Raw genomic sequence first — 12,150 nt, 5'->3', positions numbered from 1 at the left:
TTGCTTCAAAGAACAAATACTCCCATCTCTAAACTGAGAAACATAACAGTAAACAAATATTTTCAGGTTTTCAGTTTCATAACTGGACCAGCAAGGTTAAAGTTATATTGTATGCAAGATGACCACACTGCTGCTTTACATATATTTCAGCAGAGTTGCAACAGTCTCTATTACAGTGAAACAGGATCCATATCAGCTGGAAGCCAAACAAGATGTAATCGCCAGAAAGCATGACTGTAGATGTACTTCTATAAATTGAATGGTTCCTCAATGGTGGGAATCTGTTCCTACTCCTCTCCAAGAGCTTTAACAAAGGCAATGACAAGAAATTGGAGTGACAACAAAGTGCAGGTAGGATTCAGCAACACTACTGCACCATGCTCAACTACAGGACACACTATCTTACATCAAGTAAACAGGATAACCAAATTTAAACCAAACAAGTTTTATTTATCTTTCTGGACAGGATTATTCAGCTTGTCTGCTTAAAATGTACATTGTGCATGAACAGTCTCATTGGTCCAGGTGTTCCCAACTCTTAAGTCAGTTGCAATGTTCAGTGGACATACTGGGGAAATCAGGTTTACACAGGTAAGTCCACTACAAGAACTATTAACAAGCTACATTTGTCAATTCTTCAATCTTACCTGAGACCATTTCAGATGTTGGTAAGCCACATTCTTGGTCAGTTTAAAATGTGAATTGAACCACCTTTGCATTCTATTGCAATTGGGCCTCTGAATTAGAGAAGCCTAGCCACACTACTCTGACTAGACAATTTAAAAAAAGACACACTCTTTAGGATAGAAACAATTTAAGGAAGTGCGGTTGTGTGCAATACAGCATTACCCTGCTTGCTCAGCAGATTTACACAGCAAATACCTGAGGCATACAAACCTCCAGGGAACCAGATCCTAATGACGTAAATGTGTCTTCAGGATGAGGAGGGGGGAATTAGAAGGACCTGAGGCCGTAATGTATAAAACACTGACTGTTGGCAAGCAGTGTGATCAGTCCATTGGAAAAGCAAATAGTGTGTATTACTAGGATAATAAAATATAAAACCAGAAATACCAAGGTTGTACAAGGCCTTGGTGCAGCCACATTTAGAGTCCTGTGTCCAGCTGCAGTCCCCACACATCACAGGGGATATCAAAGTGGTGGAAAAGTCCAGAAGAGGACAACCAAAATGATACCCATTTTAGGGTAGTTTGAAGGAATTGAGGATTTTTTTCATTGAAGGAATGTAGGCTTAGAGAAGATTTAACTTTGTTCATAGGTTGTATGTAAAACTATGACAGACAGGAAGAGACCCTCTGGTCCATCCAGCCTGTCCTACACAATTGTGATACCTTGTCTGCCTGGTTGGATAAGCTACTTGAGCTAGATGGGGATGAGAAGTAGGAGCAGGAGTATAATATGTATGCAAAGTTAGGTTAGATGCTAGGAAGTGGTCAATGATCTTTGGAACAGATTAACAGTGTGGAGCAAGTATGAATTCTCTGAAGTCCATCAAAAGGGAGCTTGACAAGTTCCTGAGAGGGCATTGCAAGTTATAACGGTAGGTTGAGGGGTTTCTGGGATTAGTGTTTCTCGTGAGTTATGATCTCTTGGAGCGTGCTTGATTGCTTTTGGGGTCAGTGAGGAATTTCCAGAGATTTTTGTAAATTGTCCCATTTTTGTTCCTCTACCAAGAGATCATCTCACTGTGGGGTTGATGGCATATAAGGCTGCACCAGGTCTGAAGGGAAAGGCTTGATGGACCGGAAAGGCTTGATGGACCAGATAGTCTTTTCCCGTTCATTTTTTTAAAAAAAATTAAGCTATGGCTGAAAGTAGCATTAGGTAGAAAAGTGGCTTAACAATCATATTGCACAACGTCACCTGTGTTAAAGTTATAATAGGAAATTTTTATTTCTACAGTATCATCTTTAATGTTCTAGAAAGTGTGAAATCTTCCTTATCTTCCAGGTGGCAAGAGGGAGAGAATGAATAACCTGCCCCAACATTGGTACGATAGTGTAATGATTATGTTACTGGACTAGTAATTCAGAGGCCTGGACTAATAGTTTGAATCCCACTGTGGCAGTTTGAGAATTTGAATTCAGTTTTTAAAAAAAAAAAATCTGGAAATAAAAAGCTCAATAGTAAAATTGACCATGAAGCAGTCAGAATTTTGTAAAAACCCAACTGGTTCACTAATGTTCTTTTAGGGAGGAAGCCTACTGCCCTTACCCGGTCTGGCCTATATGTTGACTCCAGTCTCCCATCAACATGGTTGAATCTTAACTGCCCTCTGATGCTACTCATTCGTATCAAACCACTATAAAGGAGGACTGCAACGGTTCAAGGCGGCGGCCCACTACCACCACCTCAGGACAACTAGGGATGGATAACATACGCCGGCCTTGCCAATGATGCCCACATCGCAAGAATGAAAAAATGTCCAGACAGTTATTGATTTCAATCCAATTTCTATGTATTTTCTAATCTTATTTAGTAGAATTTGCTTGGCATAAAATACAAACTTAAATGTGCAAGATTTTTTTTATACCAAGCCTTTTCCATTTTCAATAAATATCATTGACCTTTTCAGAAAGTTAGTCAAGTTAAATACTTGCTATTAGTATAGGAATGGGTTTATGGACAGCACTTCAAAAATAGGTGCGCTCAATGCAAAGATCTTATATTACCATTAGTTTTATTGCTGAACTATATGCAACAGGCATGAAGCTAATTAGCCCAATCTATAACTAATTCAGTGTACAAATTTGGTCAACACAGAAATTAGAACAAGTACAGATTCTAAAAAATCTTAAATATTTACATAAACTTTGAAGCTTGTATTACCATACCCCAACTATTTTGTTAAATGTAATTAAGCAGATGAGCTTAATTCTCTTTAATGAACTCAAATACAAGTTAGAAGAAATGCTTGCTTCAGTAACAAGCGAACAATCCGATAGCTACCAGCTTAAGAAAATGGACTAAAGTTAACATGCCGTCTTTTTGGACAGTTATTTTTGGAATAATTAGAGGCATCTGAATGACCCTGCCCAATTATTTATAAGATGGGAATGTTATACTATGGGCTCAAATAAAATAGTACAACATGGACAAGATGATGCATTTTCTTCACATCGCTGAATAAATACTAAGAGCTTACAGCAACCTGTTTGCAGGTGTAAAATGTTAGATTTAACAAAAGGGAAATGAGATTTAAACTGTTCAAATTTCTCACCATTAAAACTGCTTTACTTGATAATATTCATTCTTTAGACTTCCAAAGTAATTACCACTCATTGAGAAATTATTTTTTTTAAATCACTACTATACCCCTTTTTCTCTTCAATCTACAAGAAAAAAAATCTTTATCTGAAGGGAATACGAGACACATTTGAACTGTTCAAACATGTTAAAGCCTTGGTCTTGATAACAAATTTACCATTCAGTTTGAAGTTTTATCTCTTTTTAAATAAATAAGAGTAATAGATGTAGAGAGAAGAGTTTATTTTGATGCTACGTAACTCACCTCTCATCACAATAGGAGAACTTCATGTCCAGGCTATGACGACTCAGAAAAGTCTTGCTATCCAGTGGTACCTCTATGTTGGATGGGTGTGGAATGGGTTCACAGATCAAAACCAGACAGGTCATGGGTGGCTCCTTGTAACCACAGTGGGTCTGTTCATTACTGGATTTGCACATCCGAATATGTCCTGTGCAATGAAGGACCTAAAAAAGATCATCTAGGTCAGCATTTGGTAGTTAACAGGGTTTTAAGCACCTCATTTACTTAAAATAATTCATCAATTTTTGAGAAGCAGATTCTGATCAGTCTTGATCAAAATCTTTGCATTTTAATAAAAATTGTTTGGCACAGAAATACAGCTACTATTAAGATACTTGCTTTTAATATCACTGTTGACATACAACAGTCCTGATCAGTTCATGATTTAGGGAGGCAGTAACTCTTCAGACAGGAGAAAATATAAATTTAAACATTCATCTCTGTCCTAGAACTGCATCTCCTCCACCAGCTCATCAAGGAGAAGTAATTGTTTTTGCTACTTCAAGGGGAAGGAAAATCTAGAGAATACTTTCGGTACTTTCCCATCTTATACAGAAAAATCAAGAACGGGATTTTACTTTTTAAAAAACATTAAATTTTCTTACCAGCAGATCCAATCCTATCCTGACTTATGCACTGTCCAATAAGAGTCAATGAATAGTAATCAATCAGAAGTGGCAATCCTGGCTGATTCTCACTCACTAATTCCAGAGACAATGGGGATGATGGAAGGACCCTAGCACCTCCCCAGCTGAAACTAGATAACTCAGTCCAGACCAGGGATTAAACCTGGGACATGTTTAAAAAAAAACAAATTTAACCTACAGTTTGCATTTTCGAACAAAAGCTGGATCTACAATGGCGACTAAGCCATAGCAAGAGATATCAAGTTGATTGACTGGTTTACAGATATTTTGTATAAAAATGCAAGTTGTTAATCATATTTGTAGTGAAACTTCTTTCAGAAGTTAAATTGTGCAGCATTAATTCCTGTAACTTTAAGCTCAGGGTTTAATGAACTATTTTAATAACTTAATAGCATCACAAATCTACTCCTTTTTTATTACATGGTCCTCCCAGGCTGGATTAATAACATCTTTAACCAATTACTTTCATATGCATGACTTCACGTGATGCAAGATGCTGGAGGAGGAGAAGTATTTAAATAGTACCTTTTTAATGTGGAAAAACATCCCAAAGCACTTCAGAGGCACGCTGAGATTAGGCGAGATGACAGGTGGGTTTTAAAGGAAAAAGAGAGGGAGGTGGAGGGGCTGAAGGAGTTAAGGAAGCAATTTGAGAGTGCGACCTAAGTGGCTTGACGGCATAGCTGTCGATAGTGGGGTGAAGGAAGGAGGGCAGGGTTAAAGAAATACAGAGTTGAGGTGGGTGGCAGGAAGACAGGGTACAGAGCTGGAAGTGATTAGAGATGGGGAAGGAAAGGCCATGGAGGCATTTGAGGACCAGGATTAAAAAAGATTTACGGCATAATTAAATTAAGCTTACCTGCTGAATACTTCATATTGTGAATATCTCAAATAATAATGGATAAGGAAGGCCCACTGGCCTCTTTCACTGATCCATCCAGAATCCCGTTTTCCTCCCCCCCCCCCCCCCCCAAACCATAGCATCCAATTGTTTCTTAAATGATTACAGGGTTTTTGCTTCAATTACTCTTTCTGGACATTTATTACTTATTTTGATTACTCTGAAGAATTTCCTGTCCTACAAGTGCTCTTCTCCAGCTTGAATCAATGTCTCCAAATTTTACTACTATAGTTCAATTTACAGTAATATTCCAGGTTACATCACATCGTTCACCTGACGAAGGAGGAAGCCTCCGAAAGCTTGTGAATTTAAAATAAAATTGCTGGACTATAACTTGGTGTTGTAAAATTGTTTACAGTTGGCTATGTAGTTCAATATCCAATTGGCTTTGTTGATCACTGCTCTGCGTTGGATGGACATGTTTTGCATTTAGTCTAAGATTCCAAGGTCTCCTTCAGATTCATCCTTAATCTATTGCAACGCCATTCATTGGGTATGTCGGAATCTTTTTTCTTCCTTTGTGTAGTACTTTACATTTGTCTGCATTAAATTTCATTTGCCACTGTTCTGCCCACTTATATACTTTATGCAACTCATTCTGTAATTTATGAGCTGCCTCTTCCAATTCCACTGCCCTTCCCCTTCAACCAGTTTCTCATCCTTTACCAGGATTTACCTTGAATCCCAACAGCTTGAAGTTCAATTAATAGCTTTTCATCTGGAACTTTGTCAAAAGCCTTTTGGACATTGAGGTCTACCATATCATAGGGCTTACCACAGCCCACTTGGAGTATCATTTCCTCAAAGAAACCAAGGTCTCAACTATAAGATTTCAAGTCCAAATCCGCTCATTCAGCAAAGCTAACAATATTTTTTTTAAAACTGCTCTGTAGATTAATGAAAGCACAGAATCAACAACTATCAAACTTCACACCTTCCATGTTGCAGACTTAATATTGACCGTGCGGCCTCTACTCGTTAAAGTACATTTCATTCGTAAGAAGAAGTTGCGTTCGGTGTTCTGATCCTTCCCCTTCTTCAGAAGTCCTAAAGTGCAGAAACCACAACCAGAGTTACTAACATGTACATGGCATTTTCAAGTAACAGAAACAATGCCGCAGTGACAAAAAGAAAATCTTAGATCAAGGGAGTAAGAATGTTCTTGTTCTGCTTTACCAAGCAGGTCAGAAATGTTTGTTTTGAAGTAAGTTACTCAGATAGAATGATGTGTTATGAGTTCTCAATGTTAAATCCCAACCTTGCTGTGTTAGATTATCAGTTAGCACTTAGTTGGATTGATGCATGGCTTGAACTTCCATAACAATGTAATGAAGAGGCCAAATAGTGAGATAAGCAATAAGTTCAAATTGTCATTCACTGTAAAATTTATCTTCAAGATGCAGAATATTTTCACGAGCAAGATATCAATTCTAGTTAGTCTGACAGGATGCAATGATGAAATCGAAGTCATGTATAATTAATTAGAAATGCTGATGCAGGGACCCAATATACATGCAAGCAGATTATATATATTTACACCAATGGCCAAAGGCTAGAAATGAGCACACTTATTTCTATTTCAGTTAACCCAGTCAACTAATTAGATAAGCTCCTGTCTTCAACACTGTCTGCATTTTGCAACTGCACCGTCTGTGCCAAGTCATATGCATATCACATTATAGCCCTAGGAAACTTGAAACCCCATTTCTTTTGCTGAACAGCTCATGGCAAATATTACATGTCATTTGCTATGTCAAAAAAAATCAAGTATTTGGATTGATTACTTGGTTGCAACAGTAACCTTTGCTTTGACCTGACCACTTGCTCATAAAAATATGGGGCCATAGTTCTTAACAGTAATTTTAAGTTAGTAGTCTCTCAATCAATCTGATCTGTTGTCTCTCAGCTCTCCCACACAATCACCATGATTCTAGTGGCTGGACCGGCCAGAACACAGAAAACTAACCAAATCACTCTCCTGATGCCAAACATCATCTCCCAACAGTATGCATTCAGCTTCAGCAATCCTTTGGTAGGTAACACACTGTTGATCTCCATCAAGCTGCTAACTTTAACACTATGTAGGGGTTTCCTGTTTAAATCAGCTGTGCGTTGATTCTTCAATCTTTCTCTTCCTCCCCCACTACCAGTTATGAGGAAAAATGTAAAACCCATTTTGTCTTGTATGATATACACCAATAATTAATAGTCCAAAGGACAGCTTTTAGAAATAATGTACAGTGCTACGCCGCAGCTTTAAAATAAATTAGAATCCAAATTGAGCACAGTAATCAAATCCCAATAAAGAGCATAAAAGGTTGAGCACAAAACAAGTCCCAACTAGCGGATGCAGGCTAAAGCACAAAAAAAACCTGCCCATAAATCCACATAAATTTGGCACTCTCAGAAGTCAAAAGGATATTTGCATAATAAGAGGTGACAATTCCCAATGATGCAGCAAGTGTTGCCCTTCTGAGGCTGGGCTTCAGTTAAAGTGTTAGGGCATTTGTCTGTGCTATTCTTGGTCTGAAAGCAGCTTGGACACTGGGCGAGAAACCCAGAGGAGGAGTGAGGAATAGGGAGTACTCCATTTGCCAGCAAGGACAAAGCTTACTTTAGTGAGCCCAAAAATCTCTTGCTCTTTCCCCCCACCCCCGGCCTATTAATAGTGAACAATATGCTCTGTTTTGATATATTTAGCCATTAATATTCACCCACTCTGACCTTGGCCGCCTACGCAGCTCCAATAAAGCTCAACGTAGGCTCGAGGAACAGCACCTCATCTTTCTAACCTGCCCATAAATCCACTCCTAACGGCCTTAATGTCGAGTTTAAACAACGTTAGATCTTAACTACCGCTCCCATTCTCTCAGACAGCAGGTACTGGTAATGGAGGATGGCTGCACCAGAGCCTGTGGGAATGAAGGAGGTGTGGGCTGGTGCTTGGAGTGGGGATCCCCTATAGGTACATGGCCGGCAGGGTGGTCTGCACCCTTGGGGTCTACCCACCTTTCTCCACCACATTCCTGGGCCGTGGGAGCCTTCTCCTCTTTGCCAGATTTTTCATGTCTCCCTCCCACTTTGCTATAACCATTTACACCTTCTCTGCACCCATCTTTTGTTTCTTGGTGTCCCATGATCAACCCCTTCTGCTTTGCACCATCATCCCTTTTGTCATTTAATCACTCCTGCCCTCCACCCTATCACAGATCTCCCTTTTGTTCTTCCCCCTCCGCCCTGGCTCTGTACTTGCTTAAAAACTGTTAATCTCTAACATCTTCCAGTTCTGATGAAAGGTCATCAACCTAAAACTTTAACTCCACAGATGCTGCCTGACCTGCTGAGTGCTTTCCAGCATTTTCTGTTTTTACTCCATACCAGCACCAGTTGGTTCAATAGTCTTTAATTTTCATTTATGCAGTTTTACAGTGCAATTTACAGATCATTTCTTTGGGTTGGAAAAGAGAAAGAATACTTTACTGGGCTTCTTTATACAGATTGACTATTGTGCAGTAAGGCATTCCATCCAGGGAAGCAGAAAAAGTGCATCTTCTGTTAGCTGATCAGAAAGCAGCATTAATTGTGTGTAGCCAAGACCATGTTAATTTCCCAGTGGAAGGAGGAGGATGGTGCCAGAAGATAGTACCAAAAGTCTTTTAAAAAGAGAATGCACAAAAATGAGTAGCAGAGTGCATTCACTCATTTACAGTACAAAAAGCCAGAAGTGTAGTACTGCAAAAGATTATGTGGCATGAATTACTGGAGACCAAAGGCAGGGACGAGTTACAATTAAACGAGAAAGTCATCAGCTATGTGTACTCAGGACTATTAATGCCAAAATGTTTTCTTACCCTGTCTGTGTGAAAGCATTTCCCGCATCTCTTCATGATCACAAGGGTGGGTGAAATCAAAAACACTGTGCCCAATCAGCTCAAACTGTTCACATATAAAAGCAAAAAAATATTGATAAGCATAGGTACTCAGGAATTTGCCAAGTGCATAAACTCCAATTTTTGCAAATGGAGTTTCTGGATTTGTGCACAACTAGAACAAATGGACAAGACAAGCATCTTCCTTCATGGTTCTCAAAACTCAATTAGTCTATAGCACCTGTACTTGAAAATCAGAATGGATATTCAAAATGTTGAACAGGTACTCCACAGAAGTGAATACAAATATATTATAAAACAGTGACAAATGTTCAACTCCTCCCATTTAGTCATGCTCCCTTTGCACAGAGAAGTGTCACAATCACACGACCCAGAGTTGACAAACATGATCATCTGTACCTGGGTGAGTCCCATGCATTTGTTGACATTCTCAGACATGTAGATCATGTCTCCATCCTGCGTCAACACCATGACAAATCCTTCCAGGGCCTTCAAGTAAAAGCTGTTGAGTTGTTTCTCCAGGTCAGCTTCCATCTCAGCATCCTCTGTACAAGTTACATACAAGTCAAGTAAATTCTTTTTATCAACCACCACTTATTTGATTTCAAGCTTGAAAACTAAATGACTGCAATATGAGAGAAAAAAACTTGCCTTTATATAACACCTTGTATCTGTGCTATGACTTATGTAGGCAAACATTGCAACCATTTTGCACACAGTAAAATCTCAAATAATGATGAAATGAATAACCCATTGATCTGTTTTGGGTGGCCTTAGTTGAGGGAGGCCAGGAGAACTGCCTGTTTATTTTTGAATGGTACCACTGGATATTTAATGTCCACTTGAACAGACAAACTGGACCCTCTAACATCTCATTCAAAAGATGCCACCTGAATACAGCACTCCATCAGTATCACATGTGACTGTCAGGTCTAGACTATGGGAGAGGTGCAGCACTTGAATCCACAATCTCCTGCTGCAAAGGTGCAAGTAAACCAACGAAGACAAACTGGCACATGTTGGTCGATTTAGATAAATGAAACTAAAATTACAATTAACTTAAAATAATTCAACATAAAAATAACAGGGCAGCTGGTTGCTGAAAAAGCCTACTTCATATGCATGAACTACCAAAAATAGAAACTTTTCAAGCCACATCACGAATGGGTATTAAATCCAAGGTGGAGACACAGTGAATAGGAGAATGATGTAACCATTTTAGGAAGGTTTTGCATACTTTAGGAAAGTGACCAATCGACGACAAATAATGCCCAATGCAAACAAATGCAAGATAATTACTACGGGAGCGATGGGCCAGAAAAACTATTCAAAAAGTAAGGAACCAAAACTAATATGTCATTCATGTAGCATAATGATCAGGAGGGAGATTTGGGTGTTACTATGAAAATAATACTTGAAACCATCAGTTCAGTGCATGGTTGCAGTAAAAATAAGGTATTGTGTCATTAGTGTAGGGACAGGATTAAAAAAAAGGGGTGAAGTTTCACAGGGCAGTGGTTAGACTTTATCAGGAATGTGTATGCAATACTGGTCACCAGAACCATAGGGAAGATATTAGGTGCAATTTAGAACAACCAAAGATGATACCAAGGCCCAGGAATTTAAGTAATGAGGAAAAGAAATAACGTCACACTGAAGCACCTCAAAAGGGGGTTGATAAAGTTGATCCAAAGTGTTTTCACTGACAAAGGACTCAAAAAAAAAGACATCTTAAGTAGGAAATTAGGAGCAATGGAAATTTAGGCAATATTATTTTACAAAAAAGGAGCATGGATAAAGGGAACAAGGGAAGGCCGCTGAAGGAAATCCTCCACATCACTGACCCCACCTACGTAATAACGTCTCTGCCCCTGCCTCAGCCCATCTGTTGCTGAAACCCTCAGCCATGCGTTTGTTAACTCCAGACACAACTATTCCAATGCTCCTTGCTGGCCTCCCATCTTCCACCCTCCATAAACTGGAGCTCATCCGAAACTCTGCTGCCCATATCCTAACTTGCACCAAATCCCGTTCACCCATCACCTCTGTGCACGTTAACCTACATTGGCGCCTGGTCCACTAACTCCTCAAATTTGAAATTCTCATCCTTCTGTTCAAATCCCTCCAAGGCTTCGATCCTCTGTCTCTATCACCTCCTCCAGCTCTACAACACTCAACTATGCGCTGCTCCAATTCTGGCCTCTTGTGCATCCCTGATTTTGCTCGCCACAACATTAGTGGCCGTGCCTTCAGCCATCTAGGCCCTAAGCTCTGGAATGCCATCCCTAAACCGTTCTGCCTGTCTGCCTGTGTCTCTCCTCCTTTTAAGACGCTCCATAAAGCCTATCTCTTTGACCAAGCTTTTGGTCACCAGTCTTAATATCTCCTCCTTTGGCTCGGTGTCATTTTAAAAAATCTGATCACGCTCCTATAAAGCATCTTGGCACGTTAAAGGCACTATATAAATGCAAGTTGTTGTTGTTGTATAAATAGGTTCAAAAACATGATTGGGAGGGGGGGGGGGGGAAGGGGGCCAGTGAAAAGGTAGGAAGCAGCGGCTGAGAAAGAGCAAGTACTTTTTTATCCATCTATTAATTTTGCAGCTACACGAGATGATGTTTAAAAAATGTTCCACTGTTCGTCGACTAAAAGTAGCTGCCATTTCACATGCTTTTTGAACAGCCCAGCAGCATAATAAGCCATTTTGCTGTGGTGCATCAAATGGTATTATGGCTCTATAGTATATTAATTTGTGACATTATTTTAATATTCATGCTTTATCTGGTCTACAAGTTAAGATCTTATCTGCTTAATGAATACATTTATACCCCTTGAATCACTTCCATTGAAAGTTGTTGCCTAATATTTGTGCCGAATCTGCCATTTATATTTCATGCAGATTTGGTGATAGATAACTGTGCATGTATGAGGTTGGCGCACATGCAGCTTCCCTGAAATCACAACCATGATTAACTGGTCCGCTACAATCGTATTGGCTTCTACCTAGGTCTCTTGGCAAAATATTGAACAGTCCTTTTGGCATACATGCTCTATCACAATATCTAAATACAATTAGCACACAATACTTGTGTGAACCAGTTACATAGGGCTCGATTTTACAATGGTGGTGGGTTGGCAGCC

General features: G+C 39.4%; 2 protein-coding genes across 10 annotated transcripts in view; one reads left to right on the top strand and one right to left on the bottom strand.

The window, feature by feature from the left end:
- Positions 1-12,150, top strand: part of LOC137326625 (uncharacterized) — a 113,559-nt gene that overhangs the window by 40,847 nt on the left and 60,562 nt on the right. Inside the window, exons 3-5 of one of the 9 annotated variants that reach the window (XR_010964244.1) lie at positions 154-351; positions 1,972-2,011; positions 2,214-2,773. The exons of 1 other annotated variant lie outside the window; for it this stretch is intronic. The gene's annotated coding sequence lies outside the window, so the exon portion shown is untranslated. Of the gene's footprint in view, positions 1-150; positions 352-466; positions 592-1,971; positions 2,774-12,150 lie in introns of those variants that run through there. 7 more of the 9 variants (XR_010964241.1, XR_010964238.1, XR_010964239.1 and 4 more) reach the window with 7 other exon arrangements.
- hif1aa (hypoxia inducible factor 1 subunit alpha a) overlaps positions 1-12,150 on the bottom strand; it is a 69,727-nt gene that overhangs the window by 16,414 nt on the left and 41,163 nt on the right. The window contains exons 3-6 of the mRNA XM_067991910.1: positions 9,409-9,554; positions 8,971-9,055; positions 6,054-6,166; positions 3,533-3,735 (exon numbers count right to left, since the gene is read on the bottom strand). Coding sequence (XP_067848011.1) covers positions 3,533-3,735; positions 6,054-6,166; positions 8,971-9,055; positions 9,409-9,554 — 547 coding nt within the window. The remainder of the gene's footprint in view (positions 1-3,532; positions 3,736-6,053; positions 6,167-8,970; positions 9,056-9,408; positions 9,555-12,150) is intronic.

The sequence above is a fragment of the Heptranchias perlo genome, chromosome 10 (genome assembly GCF_035084215.1).
Source record: "Heptranchias perlo isolate sHepPer1 chromosome 10, sHepPer1.hap1, whole genome shotgun sequence".
Lineage (NCBI taxonomy): Eukaryota > Metazoa > Chordata > Chondrichthyes > Hexanchiformes > Hexanchidae > Heptranchias > Heptranchias perlo.
This window is presented reverse-complemented; position numbering and strand designations above follow the sequence as displayed.